The sequence below is a fragment of the Crocodylus porosus genome, unplaced genomic scaffold (assembly GCF_001723895.1).
Source record: "Crocodylus porosus isolate Cpor-Errol unplaced genomic scaffold, CroPor_comp1, whole genome shotgun sequence".
NCBI classification, from domain to species: Eukaryota; Metazoa; Chordata; order Crocodylia; family Crocodylidae; genus Crocodylus; species Crocodylus porosus.
Window position 1 is genome coordinate 5,038,428 of NW_017728924.1, and position 21,647 is coordinate 5,060,074.

General features: G+C 46.4%; 1 protein-coding gene across 4 annotated transcripts in view; it reads right to left on the reverse strand.

Moving 5' to 3' along the window:
* The window catches only part of MAMLD1 (mastermind like domain containing 1), a 306,125-nt gene that overhangs the window by 68,321 nt on the left and 216,157 nt on the right, over positions 1 to 21,647 (reverse strand). For 2 of the 4 annotated variants that reach the window (XM_019540263.1, XM_019540262.1), the window contains exon 1: positions 20,197 to 20,388. The exons of 1 other annotated variant lie outside the window; for it this stretch is intronic. In XM_019540263.1, the coding sequence (XP_019395808.1) occupies positions 20,197 to 20,373 (177 nt within the window). In that variant the 5' untranslated portion in view covers positions 20,374 to 20,388. Of the gene's footprint in view, positions 1 to 20,196; positions 20,389 to 21,400; positions 21,540 to 21,647 lie in introns of those variants that run through there. One more of the 4 variants, XM_019540264.1, reaches the window with a different exon arrangement.

The following is a 21,647-nucleotide window of genomic DNA, read 5'->3' on the forward strand; positions in this document are numbered from 1 at the left end:
AAAAAAAAAAAAAAAAAAGATTAATGCTGCTCAGGAAAAAAAAAAAATTAAGTGCTCTACTATTTACAGTTACAGAGGGGGAAAAAAGTGAGAGGTTCTCTTTGTCGCATTGACAGCAAAAGAATACTGCAGCCTTGAGCTAATGTATAAGGAGCTAAAAACGGCGTAAATGATCAGAGACGAACTAGAAGCAGAAGTGAAACTGATTAGCTTATCTCTGCGACCACAGTGAGTGAACACAAAAGGTAAAACCACCAGCTTGGGCGCAGAAAAGGAACTGGGATTATTAAAACTGAAAAAAAAATGTTCATGTCAAGTCCCTCCTCCCAGACAGCTGGCGGGGTCTTTCTAATAGAGTGACTTAAAAAACAAAAAACAAAAAAAAAACCCCCAAATGATTCAAGCTGACAGAACCCCTAAGATGGTTATAGGTGCTACATGTAAAATAGCCTGCATTATAACAAACAGTCCAGGCTGCTGGAATTTGCACCCGATGCTCTGCACCTACTCCAGAAGCCTAGGAGATCAACTGTCCATTTTATACCTTCCCCCTCTGCTGTCCAAAAACAGCAGCTTTGTGCTAAATTGTTCCAGCTGTGCATTGAGTTGCCTTGAGAAAGCATCAGACTAATCCGTCTCAAGCATGGGTACAATGTTAAGTTATTTCTATAGATGAATAATTTTCAAAAACCTCAATTTAAAAGCACTCTTTGTACACACCAGTCACTGATACAGCGCTAGCTCTTTAAAGAGCAAACAAGAATGGTGAGTTACTGGCTTGCAAGAAAAGGAGCAAAAATTGTCAAGGAGCAGCCCTGGTTACTAAACAGCAAGGTATCTGTATGGCTCTGTGTGCACAGGAAGGGACTGAACCAAAAGCAGCATCTTAGGATGCATTTAAAAAAAAAAATCAAGCAAACCAGTACTGTTGAGGGCCCAGTATCTGAAAGACAGTACACGTGTATCAGTGCAATGCTACCACCTCTAAACTTGGAGCAGACAGGCAATAATGTGAATCCACAACTATGAAAGGACATCACAGTCAGGGCAGACAACCAGCCACCCAGGAGCCCACCAACTTCAGTGGACGTGACACCAGAGCAGAACGCAACTGAAGCCAGCGGGGCTCCGTGTGGGCCCAGGGGTTGCAGGCATGTGCCGACGTGGTCTGGATCCCAGTCTTCGTTCCCGTGTGCCCACGGGCTGCCCAATACCCCAGGCACCAGGTGTTTTGGAGTGGAGCATGATCCTCTCTGCCCCGCAGACTCCTCAGCATACGCCACTGGAAGCCACTTCCTGCCTGGAGTTGCTTACATCAAATCTCAACGGGTACAAGTTTTCAGCCGCGGGCTGGGACATAAATCTGGCTAACTAAATCTTCTTGGTCTTTGGTACGACATCCTCCAGCTCCTGAAGGGCTCCGTGAGATGAGGGCCAGTGCCTCTGCTCACACCGACTTGCTCTGCAGCCCAGAGGCAAGTCACGTTCCAAGTTGCCTGGCCAGCCTGACCTTTGGAGAAGCAGCCATCAGTACAGATGCTGGGGCCTGAGGACATGAAGGGAGATGCATGGGGGCTGCCCTTGCCTCCTTGCCTGGGAACGTGCATTGCCCCTGGGGGGGTCTGATGCTCCCCAGGTACAGGAGGGAGGTGGCAGATAGGGGGAGAGCATTTGCTTCTCGTGGCCTAACTAATCCCACCAGACTAGAGAGATTTCATTTAAAAAACGCTGGTCTAGACAGAAAGAGCGAGAAACAGAGAATTTATAGAAATAGGTGATCCAAATACCTAATTGCCTACCTTTGATGGTACTCAGTGCTCTTCTACTTAGTCCCAAGGGGACCGCCAGTGTTTAGGAGGATATATATAAAAAACCTGAGGAAGCAACTTAATGCTAAATTACGTCTGAAACTAGGTGAGTGCGGCTATCTGGATCTTGTTTTTGTGACCAAAATAAATTCCACCCTACCTGGAAACACAAGGCCTTTTGCATATTTTTTAAACAATATTTCCTAAATTAAATAGAATAGGTTTTGCTGCTCCTAACAGCTTAGCAGGAAACAATTTAATTTCCAAACCATTTGTATATCGACAGTTGGCAACAGTGGCTCCAGTTTATAAAGAGACTGGGAAAATAGCTGTGCATTTCTGAAATGCTTCCAGAAAATTTCCTTTGAGAACACGTTCAGTGAAAAGTATACAAACAGGCATTAAACATGAATGTAATTTAATAAACATCCACTCAGCTATACGATGTGATAAATAGGTAATAAGAATGTAATACAGGCATTTAGCTTTCAGCTTCCAAAGGAGCTGGAAGCTAAACCTAACAATAATACTTTCATTAGACTCTCCTGCCTGGCATCAAGAGCCAATTTCCACCTATTAATATGGATTTCTATTACCTGCCTTGTGAATACTGTTAACCCATTTATCAAGCAACAAGCCATACTTTTGTCACTTATTACAAGCTGAAGGGAAGCAGAAGGCTGCTAAACCCTGTAACATTAGAGCATCGGATTAAATCACTTGACCTAGAAGCTAAAAACCCTCCACTTACATTGAAAATGATAAAATTGCTCACATTAAGGCTAATAGGACCTCTCACAGGATCTGAGCTCTCCTTGCTGCGTCAAAAGAAAAAAGAAATGTCAGTGGTTGCAGCCTAATTGTAAACGCTGTGCATGTGTAATTAAACATGCCTCATTGGTTCGCTTGATATGTCAATAGTGGGTAGGAGGAGGTTGATTTAAGTTAAATGGCTGGAGTCTCACTGAATATTGCCCCTTTCTGTGTCCTCTAAGTGAAGTTTCACTTCATAAAACAGCCCCAGACATAGGAGGAGCAGCCCAGAATTAACTGTTTATTATGCAGATCGCAGTAGTGCCTAATGGGTGCCAGGCGCTTTTTAAGCAGGAGCAGATGTGGGGCCACATGATGTTGGTGGCATCACCGCAGGTTCAGACAAAGAGGAAAGCAAGTCCTGGTATGCGAACGAGTGCATCCCCACAGGGGGAACATGGGAGGGGAGAGATTTGCCATCTAAGCAAAGTGGTCTGGGCAATGATATGCGTGTAACCCATTAGTCCCACGCTCCTCGTTGAAGACATTCCCCTCCCCTTCCCCAGCTTACCTTCCCCCTATAGTCCAGGGATCACCGAATGGTTCACTCACTTCTTCACGCAGGCTCTGTACACACCACGCTGTTCCTCTGCACCAGAGCACCCATTCACCAAGCCGCCCCATGGCCTCTGCCTCCTCCAGGCCTGCTAAAATTCACCTCTGGGTTGACCATTAGTTCCTCTACTCCGCACATCTCTGCTGCAGACATCAGCACACCTGACTAAGACTATTATCACTTGCTGAAACAGAAGCCTTAATGCTTCCCCATGAGGAAGGAGCTAGAGCCTGCACATAACTGAAATGTGAACAAAAGGGTCCAAGATGTGGTAATGGCCCTCTACCGGGTGGGCACTCAGGGTTTGCAGAACATTAAATTACAAGGTCCCAGTTTGTCGGCTGGATGCTCCAAGAGCAGTAAATCACTGTGGCTCAACAGACTGCAGTAGAGCTATGGAGATTTACCCCAGCCTGTCACCTATCAGTTTAGGTTTTGTTATAAATAATTAATACTGATAATAAACTTTCAATGTTGCAATCTGTTTCTTTTTGTTCAAATTCTACATATTCTCCTACCTTACCTCTAGGACAAAGTATTTTGGCAGCATCCCCCAGACCAGTGGGGCCAAGTGAGGTACATAACCACCACTTAACCACCTAAGTAACATCATCTCTTTCTCATTTCTGTTTTAATAAACCAGTAACAAGTGTGTTAGGCCCTCACTTGTATGAGCCACCCAGGGACAGATGCATGTCTGTCCGTTCCTGACCGTGTAGAATGCACACTGGTATACATTCATGACTATCCTGGTGGGAGGTATGTGGCTTTTGCATACTGATATGCATCAATAGACCATGATCAGGAATGAACAGATATGTAGCTACCCCTAGGGTAGCTATTACAGTAGCTCACCACTGTGGGATGGATGCAGGTAACAGCCTGTCTGCTTTAACAGCCGCTTTGGGGTGGACACAGATAGATGAAACACAAACCAAAGCATCCTACCCCGGTGGTGGAGTTTTACCCTTGAGGTTTTCAGGGGTAATTCTGCTCCAGACTGAGTAAAGTTAACTGAGTGTAGGCACCATCTGTCTACCACTTTTTTGCACCAGTAAAGCTGCTTACACTGGTAAATATTTTGTTTGTCCAGGGTTTTTGGAGTCATATAAAGCCAACAGGAGTCCTAAAGCCAACAGGCTGCTCGTTACATTTCTCAAATCAAAGTACCATAAATACATCTCAGGACAGTCACCTCGGAAAGAGTGCTACTCAGCCAAAGGCTTGAAGGAAAGACTGCCCCTCTAAGACAGCTCAGTTCAGAGAAATGTCTCCCGCATGCTTTTAACGTGTGGTGCACTGCAAACCAAACCTGCTCATTTCTTTCTGAATGATCCGTTTCAGCAGACCCTTATCCCATCTTGGCCTGGATGCCCATCTTTCTAATAGGGATTGGGTTATGGGACTATGAGTAGGTGTGAGAACATAAGGCATTTATATACATGCTCAGGGGTGAGGGAGCCCTCTAATTAGCGCAGCTCTGAAAGCCACACTAATTAAAAAGCACCTGGGATGTCACGTGTATCAGCATCCCCGTGCTGAAAAACAGTGGTGGGGTGCTTTGAGCTTAATTTTGTCAAACCAGCTTTAGTTCAAAGCACCCCACCACCATTTTTCAGCACCCCGGGGATGCCGATACACGTGATAATGGGGTCTGCTTATTACTGACTCATCGAGTCTGCTCTGATGCGCTGTAATTACAGTGGGTCGGGACAGCCTCCCTGCATGTGTATAAGAACCCATAGTGCTTCTGAAGAAGCCAGGAGCTGTATCTCTGGTCAAAGGGTTAGGTCTTATGTTGACAAGGACTAGTGTCAATTTTCAAAATGACTACTCATTACAGGCAAAAATACATTCTCTGTGCGAATAACTACATCCCACACACTCGGAGAGTGCTGCTGGGTTCGTCTTGCAGTAGAGCTTAGCCCAATGAAGGGCAGCTAAGCCAGCCCTCTCTTTATTCAGCACAGCCAAAGTGCAAAATGGCTCGTGCTCAAAAGGCAGCAGCCTTGCAGAAGGCAGGCATAGTTTAAACCAGGGCCTGTAACAGCAGCAGGGAATAGCTATGGATATCTACAGATTCCTATGACATGCGTAGATCCTGGTACAGGAATTAAAACAGAGCCTCCTTTTAGGCTGAAACCACATCCTGTGAGCATACAGCCCTTGATGCGGGAGACCCAAGCCTCAATTCTGAACCAACCGCTTTTCAGCTTCACGGAAAAGTAAGACTACAATCATGAACGACTCTTCAGGAGATGCGTCCTTGATTAATTCTTCTCCCCCCCCAAAAAACCACTGGGCAGACGTGTCATGACCTCAACAGCCTTTCGCGCTGAAATTCCCAAGCCTGGGACTCATAAGAAGGTCATGCATCATTGGAGCCTTTGATTTTAATTACAATTTTTTTATGCCTTAAATTCGACTAAAAACAACGTGATTTACAAAGCAAACAAGCCAGTTAAACAAAGCTAATTAAATTCACTCGAGACAGACTTGCTTTTCCCCTCAGTGAGTGTTTATTTCAGCTCCCAGTGCTCTGATAGCTCCTGACAGCTTGCTGGGACACAAGAAAGAAGTAGGTCAGGGTAAGCTGGAATCAGCGACAGAGGATCCCATTAGACAGGCTTGTAGGGTAATACGGAGATCGAGGAAGTGTGTGATGTGGTGACAGTGCTAGAGACACATAACAAACAGCCTGAGGACAGCCTCCAGCAGCACCAGTACATTTATCTTCTCTGTGTTATAATGACCCCTCCTCTAGCTTATCCCGTTTGCAATTCCTAATACCAGAGGTGCTGCACAAACCTAATGACAAAAACAAACTTGCAGGCTGCAAGATTATGCAAAGCCAGCAGCAATAGTAGCACAGCCTCCCTTCCCACAGAGCCCTTCCCCTTCAGGGCACGCTGCATGCCAGTTTCTATGGGCAGTTAGCTATTAATACAAGCAGAATATGTCCACCCTCACCGCAACTCATCAGGCAGCTAGGCATCCTGCTGCGAGCACAGATCACGGAAGAAGACGACAGGTTGCTCTTAACGTGTGTGTGTGTGTGTGTGTGTGTGTGTGTGTGTGTGTAAAAAATCTATGAATATGCTTGACGTGTCTATGTGGGAATCTCAAAATAGCCAAGATTTAGGAGAAGCTGTTATGGCAGCCCATCAGTGTGGCAACACAGTGCTACAATGTGCAAATGGATGCCAATTCTCTCTGAAGTGGGAATAAAAATAACCAGTGACTTCCTGGCTCCTAAAAAAAGGAAAGAGTCGTTGACGCCATGTCCACTGGGCGATGCAGATCGCAGCACACAGAAGAGGTTGGAAAATGCCTGCCTGCACCATAGCGCTGCTGTCTTTGGGAGTAATTACTGGCAGACAGGACAGGCAAAGAAGTCTGTGGGTTTTCCTGGATTTCTCAGCAGGGACTGCTCTGTTGTGAAGAAATGGCAGCAGGACCAGGGTAGAGAACAAAAAAAATAATAATCTCATAACCTTACCATATGACCTCCCTCCAGTTTTTGCTCATCATATCAGAAAGGAGGAGTTTTATTTTGTACTCAGTATTCCCATACATTTGACCAGTTGTTTATACAGCTCTCCCTTCCTCACAAGACTGCCTTGGCAATGAGAGCAGAAAGCAAAGTACCATAAAATTGGCAGCATAACATTAAGTTAAAGGCAAGTGAAATAGCAGAGTCCTGACTCTCCTTGTTCTCATGACTACTGCTCGCGCCATTAAAAGCTCAAAGTCTATCATACAGCATCTGACAGCTGCGTACGCAAACCGACCAGTTCAAATATATGAGTCAATTTCTCTGGCTTACTTTAAAACTAGAGATATTTCCCCGAGTTGTAGCTGTGTAACTTAAATTTAAAAAAAAGAGAGAGAGAGAGATCTTGGAAAATAGGTAAGGCTGACAGGAACAATTTCAACTGCCATGGGCATAAACAAACACAAATGGAGAATGTTGTTTTATTTTGCTCTGTGCTCAATACATTTCCTTCACGTACAGACGTCTCAGTCAACCACTTTATTTTAAGTGCGTGAACCCTTCAATTTCCAGCAACGGCGAAGCCTAGACTGGCATTATTTTAAAAAGGTAACTTTTTGTCACCTTGACTCAGTACGTATATGTATTCAATAATCACACAACTTGATCAGTGTTGACCCAGTCTTAGTCTCCATTTATTGAGGTACGTGCAGACCCGTGAATCTACTGCTTCCACTGGGGCCATTCCTAACCATCCCACAGTCAGACGCAAGGACCCCTTTAGGCAAACTATCCTAGTGATTTCAAGGAGATTTTGCTTGGGTGAGGTCTATTTGAGCCGACCCAGCATCTCCATATAACCCCATGCCAATTAAATGGCTAAATAACGTTGCAATCTGAAGAAAATAGGCAGCTAGATAAGACCATTAAAAAAAGAGAGAGAGAAAGACAGACACCAATGCCTGTAAGGAAGGAAGGAAGCTTTTAACAGCACTAAAATATAAAATTGATTTGTACACATATTTGATAAAAATCAATACAATTAGCAAGTAACTGAATACTAGAAAGTGGAATTGATTGCTTTGGAGGGCTCAGAGGGCTGAGGGCAATCAGTCCATTCTTCTAGATCCTCCACTCTTAATAAAAATTTACTTTTTCATAATCCTGCCTATATTCTTTTGCTATTAATAATGCCATTAACCAGCCATTCTTTTAGCCCCATTATCTGCAGCTCCGCTTCAATCACATTTAAAAGCAGTTTTAGAGTGGTATATTCTGGTCACTTTGCTCTCTGCAGAACAAACCTCTAAGCAATACCATGGAAAAAATATTGGCTCATGAACAGGAGCATGGGAACGTGCAGAAAGGGCTTCTAAAATTAAATACTAAAAGTTTTAATAAATGGATTCCTGTGGAATTGATTCGCTGTAGTAGCCCAGGCAGCTTCTGCTGCTACGTCATTCCTCTCAAAGAACAAGCGCTTCCAAACAGCTAATTAAGTGTACTGAACCATGGCCCACCAGTGCAAGGCAGCATTGCTCCACTGTCATCCTCTCATCGTGTAAATGATACCTTGCAGCAGAATGCTCCCGATACAAGTCGCCAGTTCAAGTACAGCAGAACATGGAATTGGATGCAAAATTTGTAGCCAAATCCAGATAAAACAATGCTATTTCTATCCGCTCTCGAACCCTAAGCCTCTTCAGGGTGCCTGAGCCCAGAAAGAAGGGCCCCCAAACAAAGAGAAGGCCGAGTCAGGCAGCGGAGGCAATACAACAGAAACCAAACCCAGAACTTTTCAGTCCGAATTGGGGATGCTGAAACACGTGCTCAGCTGCCAGCAACCCAGCAGTTCCACCGACGTGAGTGGGTATCTGCAGCGGGGAGCAAGGCCACTCCAACCCTTACAGTTCTAGCAAACCACTTAAGCACCTGCTAATCAGGGCCCAAAAGAATAATCTCAAGAAATCCCAGGACGGAGTGAAGAGGCAACCAGATTTAGCAGGCTGGATTATCATCTTTACTTGAGGGGGAATTCCTGAAACCACCACTGATCTCTCAGTGCACCCAGACCTTCGAGTACATGAGGCTTAACCAGACCTGCATACAGACATGAGCAGAGACCTGCCAGTAACCAGGCAGAGCAAACCCTAACAAGAGGGGCGCCGTAAAGCTGAGCTCGACACTGCAGGGCCAGCAGAGGAGAGACCAGGCTGCAAACAGATGTTGTCAAATGAAGCAGATCAGCTGTGCCAGTTGTTGTCAAAACTTCCTGCCCTGGTATTCCTGGGGCACCCAGGATCCGGCCCACGAAGCCCCAGCCCAAGGCAGCTGGAGAGCACAAGCAGCCCGCACTCTCCTGCCTTCAAGCAAAATGGACCTTACTGCAAAACAGCAGGACAGACTTCTGCCACCTTTCGTCACGGCCACAAATTCGGGCTTTTGTGGTGAGGCAAAGGGCACAGACATCCATTTCTTTTTGCTTTGCCACCATAAAAAAAAAAAATGTGTATGGCGGCACAAAGGTTTAATAGATGTTAGACATTAGGGCTGGAAGGGACCTTGTGAGAGCATCTGGTCTAGCCCCAAAAGGTGATGCTGTTCGCAGCCACAAAATCTTAACTTATTTCAACTGTGATAAGAGTTTGAACCTTCTGCCAATGGCCTCAGCCAACCGCCTGAGGACTTGCTGCAAGGCTGTGCTTCAAAAACTCCTCCAGTTTTCTCCCCTCAAGGAAGATATATTAGCTTGGGCATGGGAAGAGAAGCCAAGGGCTTAGATTCTAACTTTGTCTCTCTTTTGTAGCCTTGGGAAAAACACTTTAATCAAATCCTGTTCCTTAACTTCATTTGTAAGACAAAGACCATAACACGGAGTTTACCCAATTCATGAGCACGATGTGAGGATTAACTGCTTGACAACGGTAAAGCACTCTGGAAATGAAAATTTGCTTGTCATATTACAGTAAATGTAGTTACCATGTCCAACTAAAAGGGTCTCCAGTCTGTTGACTAGGTCAGTGTATCAAGACTCAAGAAGAAACAGCAATTTTCTCTAGCCAGTCAATTCCTCTAGCCAATTCCTTCCTGGAACAGAGTACAGCTAAAATACAACTAATCCAGAGTGCTCTAGTTATGAGAGGACCACAGGAAAGATGATATTTTCATTTCAGAAAACAAGGTAAAGTCTTAGACTATATTACTTCAAAGCGGTGGTATGTCACCTCTAGCTTGGTGTCTGCAGTCATGAAGGCAACAATAGGAATTCATCTGCACATCCACCTTGGAGCATACACTACTGTACAGCAGCCCTCCTTCTCTAGCAAAACCTTGGGTGTCTGTGTTTCCTTCCACATACGGAGAAAGCATGTGGGGAGAACCAGAGAAGACTCTCAGTCCCTTCTGCCTTTACACTAATTTAGCTACCAACCCTTTCATTTGAGGAGCAACATTTGCCTCTAGACCCGCAGCATCAGGATGAATTCTTGCAGAGCCGATCTGAAAACAGTCCAGTACAGCTGAGAGGAGCATTACTCCGAATGCCATCTCTCCGAACTCCCGGGCAGAAAGATTCTCTCTTTCTGCAGTGCATCAAGCTGCTCATAAGCCTCGGTTGGAAAGGAGATTTAGGCAATGGCTTCATTTGCAATGCACTTGATCTTCAGAGCCATCTCGGTGGGCCTGCTTTATAGAGTATACCTACTCTGCAACCACTGCTGTGACTGCAGCCCATGTCGATGTACCAGAAGTAGCTTTAAGCAGCACAGCAGTGATTGCAGTGTAGATATAGCCACAGTTAGACTTGTGACCCAGAATGACCACTGGCTCAGAGCCAAATACTACATATTGCAGCTCTGTGCTAATGTTTGAACGGAGAGAAGCAGGCTTTGGTCAGCCCTCTGCTAGGTGGGATTTAGATCAGTGAGAGCTTGCTTGCAGAAAAATCCTCTGAAGACGTGAAGTTTAGAAGGACACAAGACTATCAGAGCGGTACCCGAGGAGGCAGATGGAAGAAAAGGTTCAAGTGAAAAGTCAGTGCGTGCACTGAGGGCAGGGATAGTTGTACAGCACACCACTCCTCTCCAGGGGAAGAACGATTCTCATTGCACTTGCAGAATAAGTTAAAAACAAAAGGTAGCAAATGAAGGAAGGAAAGAATAGCTGTGAGTTTACAAAATGCAACGGAAACCTTTAAGGCCAGTGCTGAGGGACTGGACAGCAAGCATCCACACAGAAAATGTTGATGATCCTACCCTGGGGGGGCAGGGGCAGGGGGTTTGCAGTGACAACAACAGGAGCAGACTGGCCTTCTGGCATGTCATATATAGACACACATAGGCTCTACCTGCAGATGCTGACCAGGGGTCTTAAAGGGAAACAGCAGTACTCCTGCTTCTCTATTTTCTACCTAGAGCCCACGAACGCCTGGGAGATGCTTCTTTAGTCATCGTACAAACAATACAAGCACCCGGAACATGCATCAGGCCTTCGCTCCTAGGAAGTGTAACAGTTTGTTCACCACACTTGTGTGGCAGATGGTAGACTAGTCAGTGGTACAATTTTCCACAACCCCTGTGTGACGGTCTATAACTATTTCTGTTCACAGCATGAATGCTAACAAAGGGGATGCTCTCGGGGTTAGGCTGAGCCTAGGTGTAGGTGCTGGGCTACTCTGGTGACCATTTTAAATGATGAACCATTAGAAATGCAGTTACCCAAGAAGGCACTTCGGAAGGAAGGCTGGCAGGTGGCCAGTACCAGTCATTTACCCTGTAGTTTGCCTCTGCTGCCATTCTTAGATATGATAAAATTAAAGCCAGTGGCTTACATAAGACTTCCGATAATTAATTCATGCCTTATCTTCACAAAGTAACAACATCCAAAAACCAGTCGCATGCAGGCAAGTACTACCGGCTTTCTTGCACAACAGCTCATGTTCTGTATTACAGTAGCTCACAATATTTTTGTGTGTGCTAGCCTTACAAATGAATTTGGACTGCATGTTTTTTGCCATGTGAGCATCAAAAATGATTTAGAGTGGCTAATTTTGATTTCAAACCGTCTCTATGGAGATTCATTCAAATGCCGTGTAGTTGGCCAGATTTGAGAGTGAAGGGAAGACAGAGTGAGCTGTCACGAGAAAGAAGGAGTCAGTAGATGTTCGCAGCCAAAAGGACTGACTTGAAGGGAGACAAACAAGCCTGCCCGAGTCGAACTCTTGCCAGGTGTGAAGTACATATGTTCAGGAGACTGAGAAGCAAGGTGGGGTCCGCTGCAGACCTGTCTATTAAGTTCCTGCAGGTTCAAGAGCAGAAGCCAAGCACTTTTCCCCTGACACCACGAGGAAGACCCCACCGCATCCAGTTAATGGTACCTGTGCATACTGAGCATCCTTACACTAACAGATCGGTGCAACAGTCCAAGTGTCTCCAAGTCCTTCTGGAAATCACATCTTTCCTAGCAGCTCAGGGCAGAAGCACTTTACATTTATTAACTTGTTTGCCTTCTGATTGTTGGATTGGTTCCCCATTCCCAAAGCGCTTGGATTTATCCTTTTAGTTTAACACTACAAAGTAATCAAATCACTCCATTACAGCTGACTGATTTTAGGAGCCCCAAGGGGGTGGAGGAGTGGGGGCATAAGAGGCAGGGGAAGAACAACATCTAATTTTCCTCCTGTATCCTTCATGCTTGCCCTAAACTTTAGATTACACTCATCTACATCCATGGAATTTGAGAATATTGAACTTAAACTGACATGAGAAGTTATTCGAGGATTCAGGACTTTCACTTGAAATTAAGGCTGATCTACCTTCTGGGAGTGGGGGCCAAGATTCACTTCCAATAAATACTGAAAGGCTTTAGCACTCCCTTTCTGCTTCATGTCAAGCATGAGTGTTGCTGTGACCAAGAAAACTTCCATTCGGGGATGTGGGAGGTTTCAAACCAGCTAGCCCATGAGCATGAGGAACAGGAAAGGAGACAGGGAGAGTGCTCCTACACCCCACATCAAATCTTCCAAATAGACAAGGACAGGCAGGAAAAGGGGGGAAAAGGTTGAGAGAGGCCAGAATAATATGGCAATTGACATTTCTTGCATGAGTTTTGGCTGCAATTCTTATATACAGCTTGCTGATATGTGTGTGATGTGATGCAACCCTGGAATATGCTGAGTACACTACCCCCCCCCCCCGGTGAAGGAGAGCCGGCCAGGCCAGAAAAGCTCCACCGTCACCATATAATGTTACTCACTGCAAAAAGAAAGAATTAATTAGTGCTTAAATAGTTCCACGTGTTTCAAATCAACACAAGCAAACCACAGTTAAAGCACTTGAAGGACTCTCTACCTTTATTATAAATAAATACATTTTATTTCAAATTTAAAACTTTTGCATCTCAGGTTGAGTGTAGCTAATAGGAGTCACCATTAGTAGGTTTCTTCAAATTTGAAGTTACGGGGAATAAAAACCTCAGAGCAGGCTGCGATCAAATAAAGAATTAGTTCTCAGTACACCAACAATGTCAGGCATTTCACTGCAGTAGCATCAAAACTAGCTATTTGCTGCTTGGTAGTGAGTAACTCTTTGAAAAGGGAGGAACAAAAATTCCTTTCTAATGAGTCACCGTTTGGCAGCCAGAGATCAAAACCTTTTGCCTGTATTCCTGACTGCAGTACTGTACATAGTTGTTTTTGCAGCTTGTGTGATTTCTCTTTTAAAAATCAACAGAGTTAATTAAGAAAATAAGTATCCCTAAAGGAGCAGCCACATCCCAAAGTCCTTAAAAAAACAAGAGTCAGAAGTCCTACAAACAGGATCTCCTGGTTACTGGAATACCAGACAAATGCAGGGATTACTTCCATATAAAAAACCCTGAGTTCTGAAACCTCCAGCAAAGCAGAAGCAGCTGTTCATATCAAAATGAAATTAAATTCAGTATCTATTCTGTATCTTGCTCTTAAACATACCAGCTGAGCATCTGAGAGTTATTTTGAAACTCTAGTCTGACTGTACTGGGAAAATATTGGAACAGTGGCACTCGGCCTTCCGGCCCCGTGGGCTGGACGGGTGGCGTGAGGTTGGTGCACCAGCCCGACCCCGCACGCTGGGCCAACCCCAGGCGCTGGTCACACCCGGCGTGCTGGATCCAGCCACCACAGTGAGCTAGCACACAACGCCACGTCATGCAGCCCACGCGGCTCTCCACAGGTTTGGAAAGTTGGTAGCAGAGGAGTGGCGATTAAATGTTGCTACTGCTTCCCCGCCCCCAAATTTCTGGATGTGTGGGGAGCGCCCCCCAAGCCAGATGACATGGCTCTGTGGGCTGGACTAGGTCTGCAGGCTGCGTTCTAGCGTGCTAGAACTGGATGTGCATTTAAGTTCATATAATCACCTCTGGGAAACCTCACCTGTACTGATCTCACATGGTGAATACATGTATTATATATGGTACATATTAGCAAGGGAAAATTAAGTGCCATTTCCTGCCCCCCCCCCCCACAACATTTATTTCATGCAGTGTCAAACAACCCAGCTTCTCTCAGAAAGGAAGAAGCATGTCCAGTAAAAAAAAAATTAAAAATGTTCAGCTTAGTTATGCTAGGTGAGCGAAAGGGTAAGGAGGATATTCTATTTGAGGGCAAAAGCTGTCAAACATTTCCAAATGTTAAATGCACTGCACATACTGGGTTTCAATATTCAGTAGGGCTTTGAGAACTTGTACTTCAGTTAGCTTGCAAATACAAGCTTCAAGCTTGTGAAAGGGGCCAGGATGCTGGTGCTGGAAAACAAAGATCTCCATTCCCAGTAAGCACTTTTCTAGTAAACCTTCACATAAGAGTCCCATGTGACAGATAGGCATGAAGCTAAGCCAGCCAGTCCACTAATTTGCTTGCTTCCATCTTCGGGGGCCAGACGCCCATGTCCAGAGCATTTGCACCTGGCTCCAAAGTTGCTGGAGTTGCAGACATCCAGCAGATCTAAACACCAGGCCCCACCTGTCTCCCAAATGGGAGCCTAGAAGGCAACCTGAATGAGCATCCGCTTTTCAAAAACATAGTTCAATCCTTGTTTTTTTTTTCCGCTGGGAAAAATGCCAACGCCATGTGAAAGTGAAGGCCCTCTGAAAACAGGAGGAGGACCACGCACCTAGTGACTTTTGCACTGTAGATGGTTCCATATCTTCTCCCAGGTCATGGAACCACCCCCTACACCGATTGATATAAATTATGTTCAATGTACCCTTCGTTACAGCTTATCATAGTAAATAGTTACAGTAAGGGGGGGGGAGGGGGAGGGAGGTATTCCTAGAAACAAGACAATTTCTAACCCGTTCAAAGAGGATCAATTACCATTTCACTTAGTTCTCCTGGCGATCCCATCACAACCCAGGATAAAGACGCCACACTAATTCACACACACTGTATGGACGCAGTTTCAGAATCCAGCCCTGTAGTCTCTACTCTGCCTGTGCCTGGGGAGAGAGTCCTATACCATTCACTTAGAGGTCTGCCTGGATGAAGACTGCTGAACACAGCTCTTAGGGCATTTATTACACATACTTTTTTTCCAGCAACATGCCGGAGATCCAGTGCTTCAGAGCAGACTCGATTAATCAAGTCTGCCCTGCATGTGAGCCGAGGCAAACTTTGCTGCGCTGCGTGCAGGTGTATAAGTGGCAAAACGCGCATCAGTGCACAGAAAACGGCGGCGGTGCACTTTTGAACTGAAGACCCTCCAAGGTGTTTTAGTTCAAAAGGTCTGCCGCCATTTTCTCAGCACCAACGTGCATTGTCACTTATACAACTGTATACGTTGCAGCGATGGGTGTTTTTCAAAGTGCCCTAAGCTGCAACACATGCATGTGTAAAAATGCCTTTACTGCCCAACCTGTCTCACCCCAAATAAATACACACATTGTGTGTGTCCGAGAAGCAAATCAGCCACGCACAACCTGTTATTTTCCAGATCCAGCCATATGTTATAAATGACATTTCCAAAGTAGTTTCAACAGGCCTACTTAGAGGTGGTCAGCATAGGCTTTTAGCAAGAATTTTACCAAGACTTCAGATGCACTGCATTTCTGGTGAGATATCCAGACTCTCCCAATGCCAGTGAAAATATAAGCTTCCTAGTAAACATCAAAGAACACAATCTGTGAAAAGTTCGTAATGTGATTCATCCCGAAGCAGACACATTCCCTTTGTTAGGGGAGGACTAGTCTCAGGGCAAGAAGCACTCCTGATGTCAGCACGAGTTCCACATACAGGCCCAAGAGAACTATTCTGCCTTCTCTGCTGTTCCAGAGAGGCTCTGCGTTAAAAAAGATAAATAAAAAAAAATCCCAATCCTGGAGAAACCCAAGCCATATTAAATGTGCATTTGTTGCAATTAAGCCAAAATATCCTTGCATGTTGTACCTCCATCAAAAGTGGTTGGCAGAATGAAAGCAGCACTGTGTAGTACTTGGGGGGGAGTGGGGGGGGCATGGAGAAACTTTCGCTGAAATGATATTGATTATTTTTCCCTGGCTTTCAACCACTTTATATTACTGAGACTATGACTAACAAGTTACCAACACTATTTACACTAGTACTGTTGTATCATTAGAAACAACAAGATTATGTCCTTTAATTCTAATGCCAGCACAATTATTTTAACACTGAGTGTGTCAGATTTGACTCTATATCCCCTAAATTAATTTCAGAGTAGTGGCTAAATAAAATGGCATTCTTCTTTGTGCTTTTGTTAGAACATGCTCATGTGCAGCAAACTGTGAAGAAAATGTAGTAATTAGAGGTTAAATTAATCCCTGACAGACAAGCAGCTTAGTAAAGCTGGGTCCTCTTCAGAAAACATCACATAAAGCCTGCCAGTCTTTCAGAATTATGCACAAAGAACATGCGAGATTGGCAAGTGTGGTACAACTGCAATCCAACCAAAATGGGCAACATTCAAAAGTCACAGAAAGTCTTCAAATAGCCAATGGTAACACACAAATCTGCTGAAAAATGTGATTCAGAGCTCAATGCAACTGTTGTTGCAGATGTCCCCGACGGACTGATCAGGATCAACAACATGACATGAAAGAGAGACCTTTCCATGCACTACAGACTTATAACCAAAGGATAGCTGACATCTAAATGGTAATAAAAGAGTATATTGGTATTTTATTTCATGGCATAACTGGTGAGCTGCCATTCTGGGTCTGATGTCAATGTGAGCCCTGAATACCACACTCCTCCCAATCTCCAGGAAAAAAAACAACATGAATGTGCTGCATTCTTCTGAAAGATGTAAATGGGCGTGATTTGGGAGAGCTACGTTTCTTGGCCTGTTAGTGCTCTTTCATTTGTGACGAGAACAGCCGTCAGTGGGACTCCACAGTGCCAAGTAAGAGATGCGGCCACGCAACTTTCACGAGCTCCACTTCTCTGTATGTGCCAGAAGTACACGTCGAGCGCAGGGCAATGTTTTGCCAGCCTTCACAACCGGTGCAAAAATGTCCAGTTAACCACCATTTAACTCCATACAGGTTACGTTTCTTAGCAGAAAGGGAAGAACAGAGAAGTATACATTGCAAAAAGGCCCACTCCTTGTTGCAACAGCTTCCCCTTCCAGATGATCCCATACACCCCTGCTTCCTCCCCCTCTTCTGTCCTGCCTGCCTTCACCTTCCCTCTGAAGATAGAAGGTGCAAAGAACTAGATTCCCCCAGAGCAAACACGGATGCCACTCAATAGATTGCCTGACATGAGGTGAAACAATAGCACAGTTAACACCCTCCCCTGCAGAGGTAATCCATATCACGCCTGCAACAGACAGAGTCCCCAGCTGGCTGCTCCTGAACTGGAGAGCACAATAGGCCGCCGCGACTGGCTCACCAGGTAGATTCACCGTACACACACACACACAAATCCACATTTCAATTCAAATAAAGGTTAGCGAGAGTCTCTCAGCGATTACAGGGGTGCTGAGAGCACACCAGCTACGCTGAGCAGTGCTGAAATATCAGGCTGTCAATAATTAACCAGCTCGGCCATCCCTGCCAAGGTAGGTGCGTAACACCTCCTTATTGATATGGCCCCCACCGGCTTCCTTTGAGGTACGAAGGCAAGGAAAGAAGCAGAGGGTTGACACAGTCCCCAGAAGAACCAGGTCTGTCGTTTGTCCCGTGTCCAAAATTCATTAGTTGGTAACAAAATTTCAGGGAGTGGACAGCTCGTTAAGTCAGTGTCTGGTTTTTCCCCTCACCCACCTGCTTCTGGAGGCTGCTGCTCTGCTCAGCTCTGCCTGCCCCCTCTTTAAGCCCTGAGAGTACCTCGGCCTCCTGTTAGTGGCAGCCCTTTAATCAGGTCAATGCTCATCAATGGCTTATTGGACAGATTAGCCAGAGCTCAGAGGACAGGGCAGTGGGAAGTCCCGCAGCCTCAAGAGGAGTCCTAGGAGGTGCAGAAGCTGCAGCCCTGGGAGGATCACAGAGGACAGCTGTGCAAGGCGAACAAAGTGCCGGTTGATGCCTGGCGGTGGAGCGAGTGCGCAGGTCCACAGCCCAGTCTCTTCCAGCCCCCCTTGGGGCACCGCTGGTTCAGCAGTCGGGCCGTGCTACTCAGTACGCAGGGCTGCACTTCCATCTGGGCCGCTGCAGGCTGCATGGGATGAAGTCCCTTATGCCTCAACCACAATGGCTCCTTCATCTAAGGGCTGGCCAAAACTGGCCCCAAAGTGACAGCACTCTTCAGCTCCCTCCTCCGAAACAGCACAATCAACACCTCCCACCTGAGCAGACAAGCACCACCTAAAACATTGTAAGAGAAGCTACAACACTACATGGAAACTCAACACACAACAACCTACTTTGTAGGCCATGCTTCACTTCCTTTCTCTCCATTTTTTAAAATGTTACTATCGAGTGCACTGAGAAGTCTTTGTGGGTTAGGAGCTCATCTGCGTTGGCAAAGTCTCATCCCTCCAACTGCATCACGCTTTCTGTGACGGCACAACCGGTCACTTTGACAATGGTGAGGCTGTACATAGAGAACTGGGCCCTAAATCAACTATTACACTGAGATGTCCCTTAATCCTGATTAACGGTGGCAAAAGTCTGAGCCTCAGTGGCTGTGTCTACATGAGACGCTTTACTGCGCAATACCCTAAACTACTGCACAATAAAGCATCGCCATCTACACATGCAGGTGCTTCCTGCACAGTACATTAGCCTACTGAGCAGTGAAGTTATTACCTACGTATGCCAAATCGCATTAGTTGCCCGTGTAGATGTGCCCAGTGAACTGCAGGTCAGAACTAGCCAAGAGAAGCCAAGGAGAGGACACAAAACCATTAAGGGACAAAGATCTTGATTTTCTATGCAAGGTGTTCACGATCGAAAAGAGAAGGAAAACAAATACAGCAAGGGACATAGACACAGACTGTTTTGCAGTTTCCCCTAAGCAGGGTGAAGTCAGAACAGTTCAATGATTTACCCTTGCCAGTTTTTATTTATAAAACCAAACCCAAAAAACACAAAACCACGTACTTTTGCTCTCTCCAACTCAGAACCAAGTAATGTTCTCGCTCAGATATCCGAGTGAGAGGCACAGCACAAGATGCCCGGATTGTTTACTTGAAGCACTGGTCGTTTACAGCATCCCCTCCTACACGGAGAACGAGATAAATCTCTTAATGACTGAACTAAACTGTCTTCTCCATTTGGCAGTCTATGGCAATTTTCTGAAGTTCCCCTTCACAATTACTGGCAGGAAAGGAAGTTCTGCATAATTGTAAGACTCAACATCTGAAAAAATTAGAGCAGTCCCAACTGTTCTTCGAGATGTATAAAAGAACAGTTGAAAAACTTACAGTTGACTGGTGCTACCTAGGTTACCCATCAGTGGCATTGAAACTGGTATATTATTAAGAGAGGTGTATGATGGGAATTGGTTTATTGTGCTGATCCATAGTAACCAACTCCTGTTCGTCCATCATTTATCTCTCTCACCAGCGACATATGGGTTTGTCTATTCACACTCTCAGCACTCTATCTGCTCCAACAAACAGTCAGCCTTTTCTGCTTGGATAAGGAGATTTTTTAGTTACATCCATTATGTGCGTATCAACATTTATGGCAGCAAGATAATTGCCAAAGAGCTCATGGGGATAAAAGCTCCCTCTTTATAACCTAAACCCCCTTAAAAAAAAAAAATCAATATTGATATAAAACAGTTCAGCACCAGGCCTTGGTGTGTCTTCTGCTCCCTTCACTTTGAAATACATTTTTTTTTTAAATGGCAAGTCAGGCTGGAAGACTGGATAGAAAGCCTGGCTAATGAGTTAAAATGCTATTCTCCCTGTAAAGGGGGGGGGGAGGGGGAGAATTAGCAATGTATAATATTAATCATTCCTTAAATAAGTGAATAGCAAAAGCATCAGATAGAAAGAGGGTTCTTTGGAAACGTGCCATCGTCATTTCAACCAATTTAATGATCTTTATTTGGACACCGGAGCAATTACTAATGAATCGTAACTTACTGGCACCTTCCTTGAAATGTGTCCCAAGGCTGACAACTTGCAACTGGCCACCGGAAGGGAACAATGGAAACTTTGGGATTTTGCATTTCCTTCTGACCACCTTTTCCTGCTCCCTCCTCTTCCCCTGGTTCGCTTGTGTCTAATTGCCGTGCCCTGCGCAAGAGTTAACCGTAGCATCCTGCAGCTGTCTGCTTCTAAAGGGTTATCTTAAGGTAGCTTTTACTTAAGGAGCACAGGACTTTTCTGAAGTGAGGGGAACCAGAAATCTGTGCTCAACACAGCTGAGGTGACCCTGTAATGTCAACTCCTCTTCTCCTTGCCCTGCTTCACCCTCCGCCCCCCTCATTTATCACTGCCACTAGTTTTAAGTCCCAAATTTGAGATTAGACGCCAGCAAGTTGACCCGGGTGCCCACAAAGGTCTGACCGCAGGGCTGGCACCTCCAGTTATCAGCTCTTTCAGGCAGTGCCTGGCTCGTCCTCGGGGTTCAGGCAGCACCTGACACAACCGGCCCTTTTCCTGCGGTCGGCACCACCGGCACGCTACACGTCTCAAACCAGCACCAGCCCTGCTCGCTCTTGGAGCCAACGGAGCAGTAAGAAAAACCAGCCGTCCGGCACTGGCATCCCGAAGGCGCCGAAGGAGCCGGGAAGCCACGAAAATGCAACTGTTGCTCACATCCCAACTCTCCCCGAAGGAGGAGTGGCTCTCAACCCCCGCCAGCCGAGAGACCTGGCAGGGCAAGCCTCCAGGCAACGTTTGCCTGCCGGGTCTCAGGCGCTCGGCGGCGCGGCGTCCGCCCCGGCTCAACCCGGGCGGCGAAAGAGCCTCTCACCTGCCTGGAGACGCGCGGCATTTGTTTCTCGCCTGATTTTTTTGTTTCTTCCTCCCCGAGCAACAGACTATTTCCTGGTCGGGCTGACGCTCCAGCTGCAACCCACGCCTCTGTGTCACTGTCAACGTCAGTGGCAGGAAAACATGAGCCGTCGCCCTCCCCGAGCCTTGCCCAACATGGAATTTCCTCGCCTCTCCCCCCGCCGCCCGGCGCGCTCCGCCCGACCCGCTTCCCCCGCCGCGCAGCCGTGCGGGGCAGCCCCGGAGCCGCCGCCTGCCTCCGCCCGGCCAGACGGTGCCTCGGAGGCTGCGGGGGGAGCGGCCCCGCGGGGCTTTGTTCCCCGCGCCCGCGCCGTCCCGGGCGGCTCACCGGCAGATGCGGCTCCATGCGTGGTGCTTCAACCCGCTGGGAAACCAGCAGCATCTTGGAGCGCGGCGCGGCGGCTCCTACATCCAGGGCGCGGCGGGGCGGGGCGCGCTAGCTCCCGGGCAAGTTCATGCCGGCGGCGCGGCGAGCACTGCTGCACGGGCGGCTCGCCGCGCTCCTACCCGGCCGGCCGCCCAGGGGGTGGGGCTTGCGGCCGCGGCCACGGATAGGCCCAGCCCGAGCCGCGTCA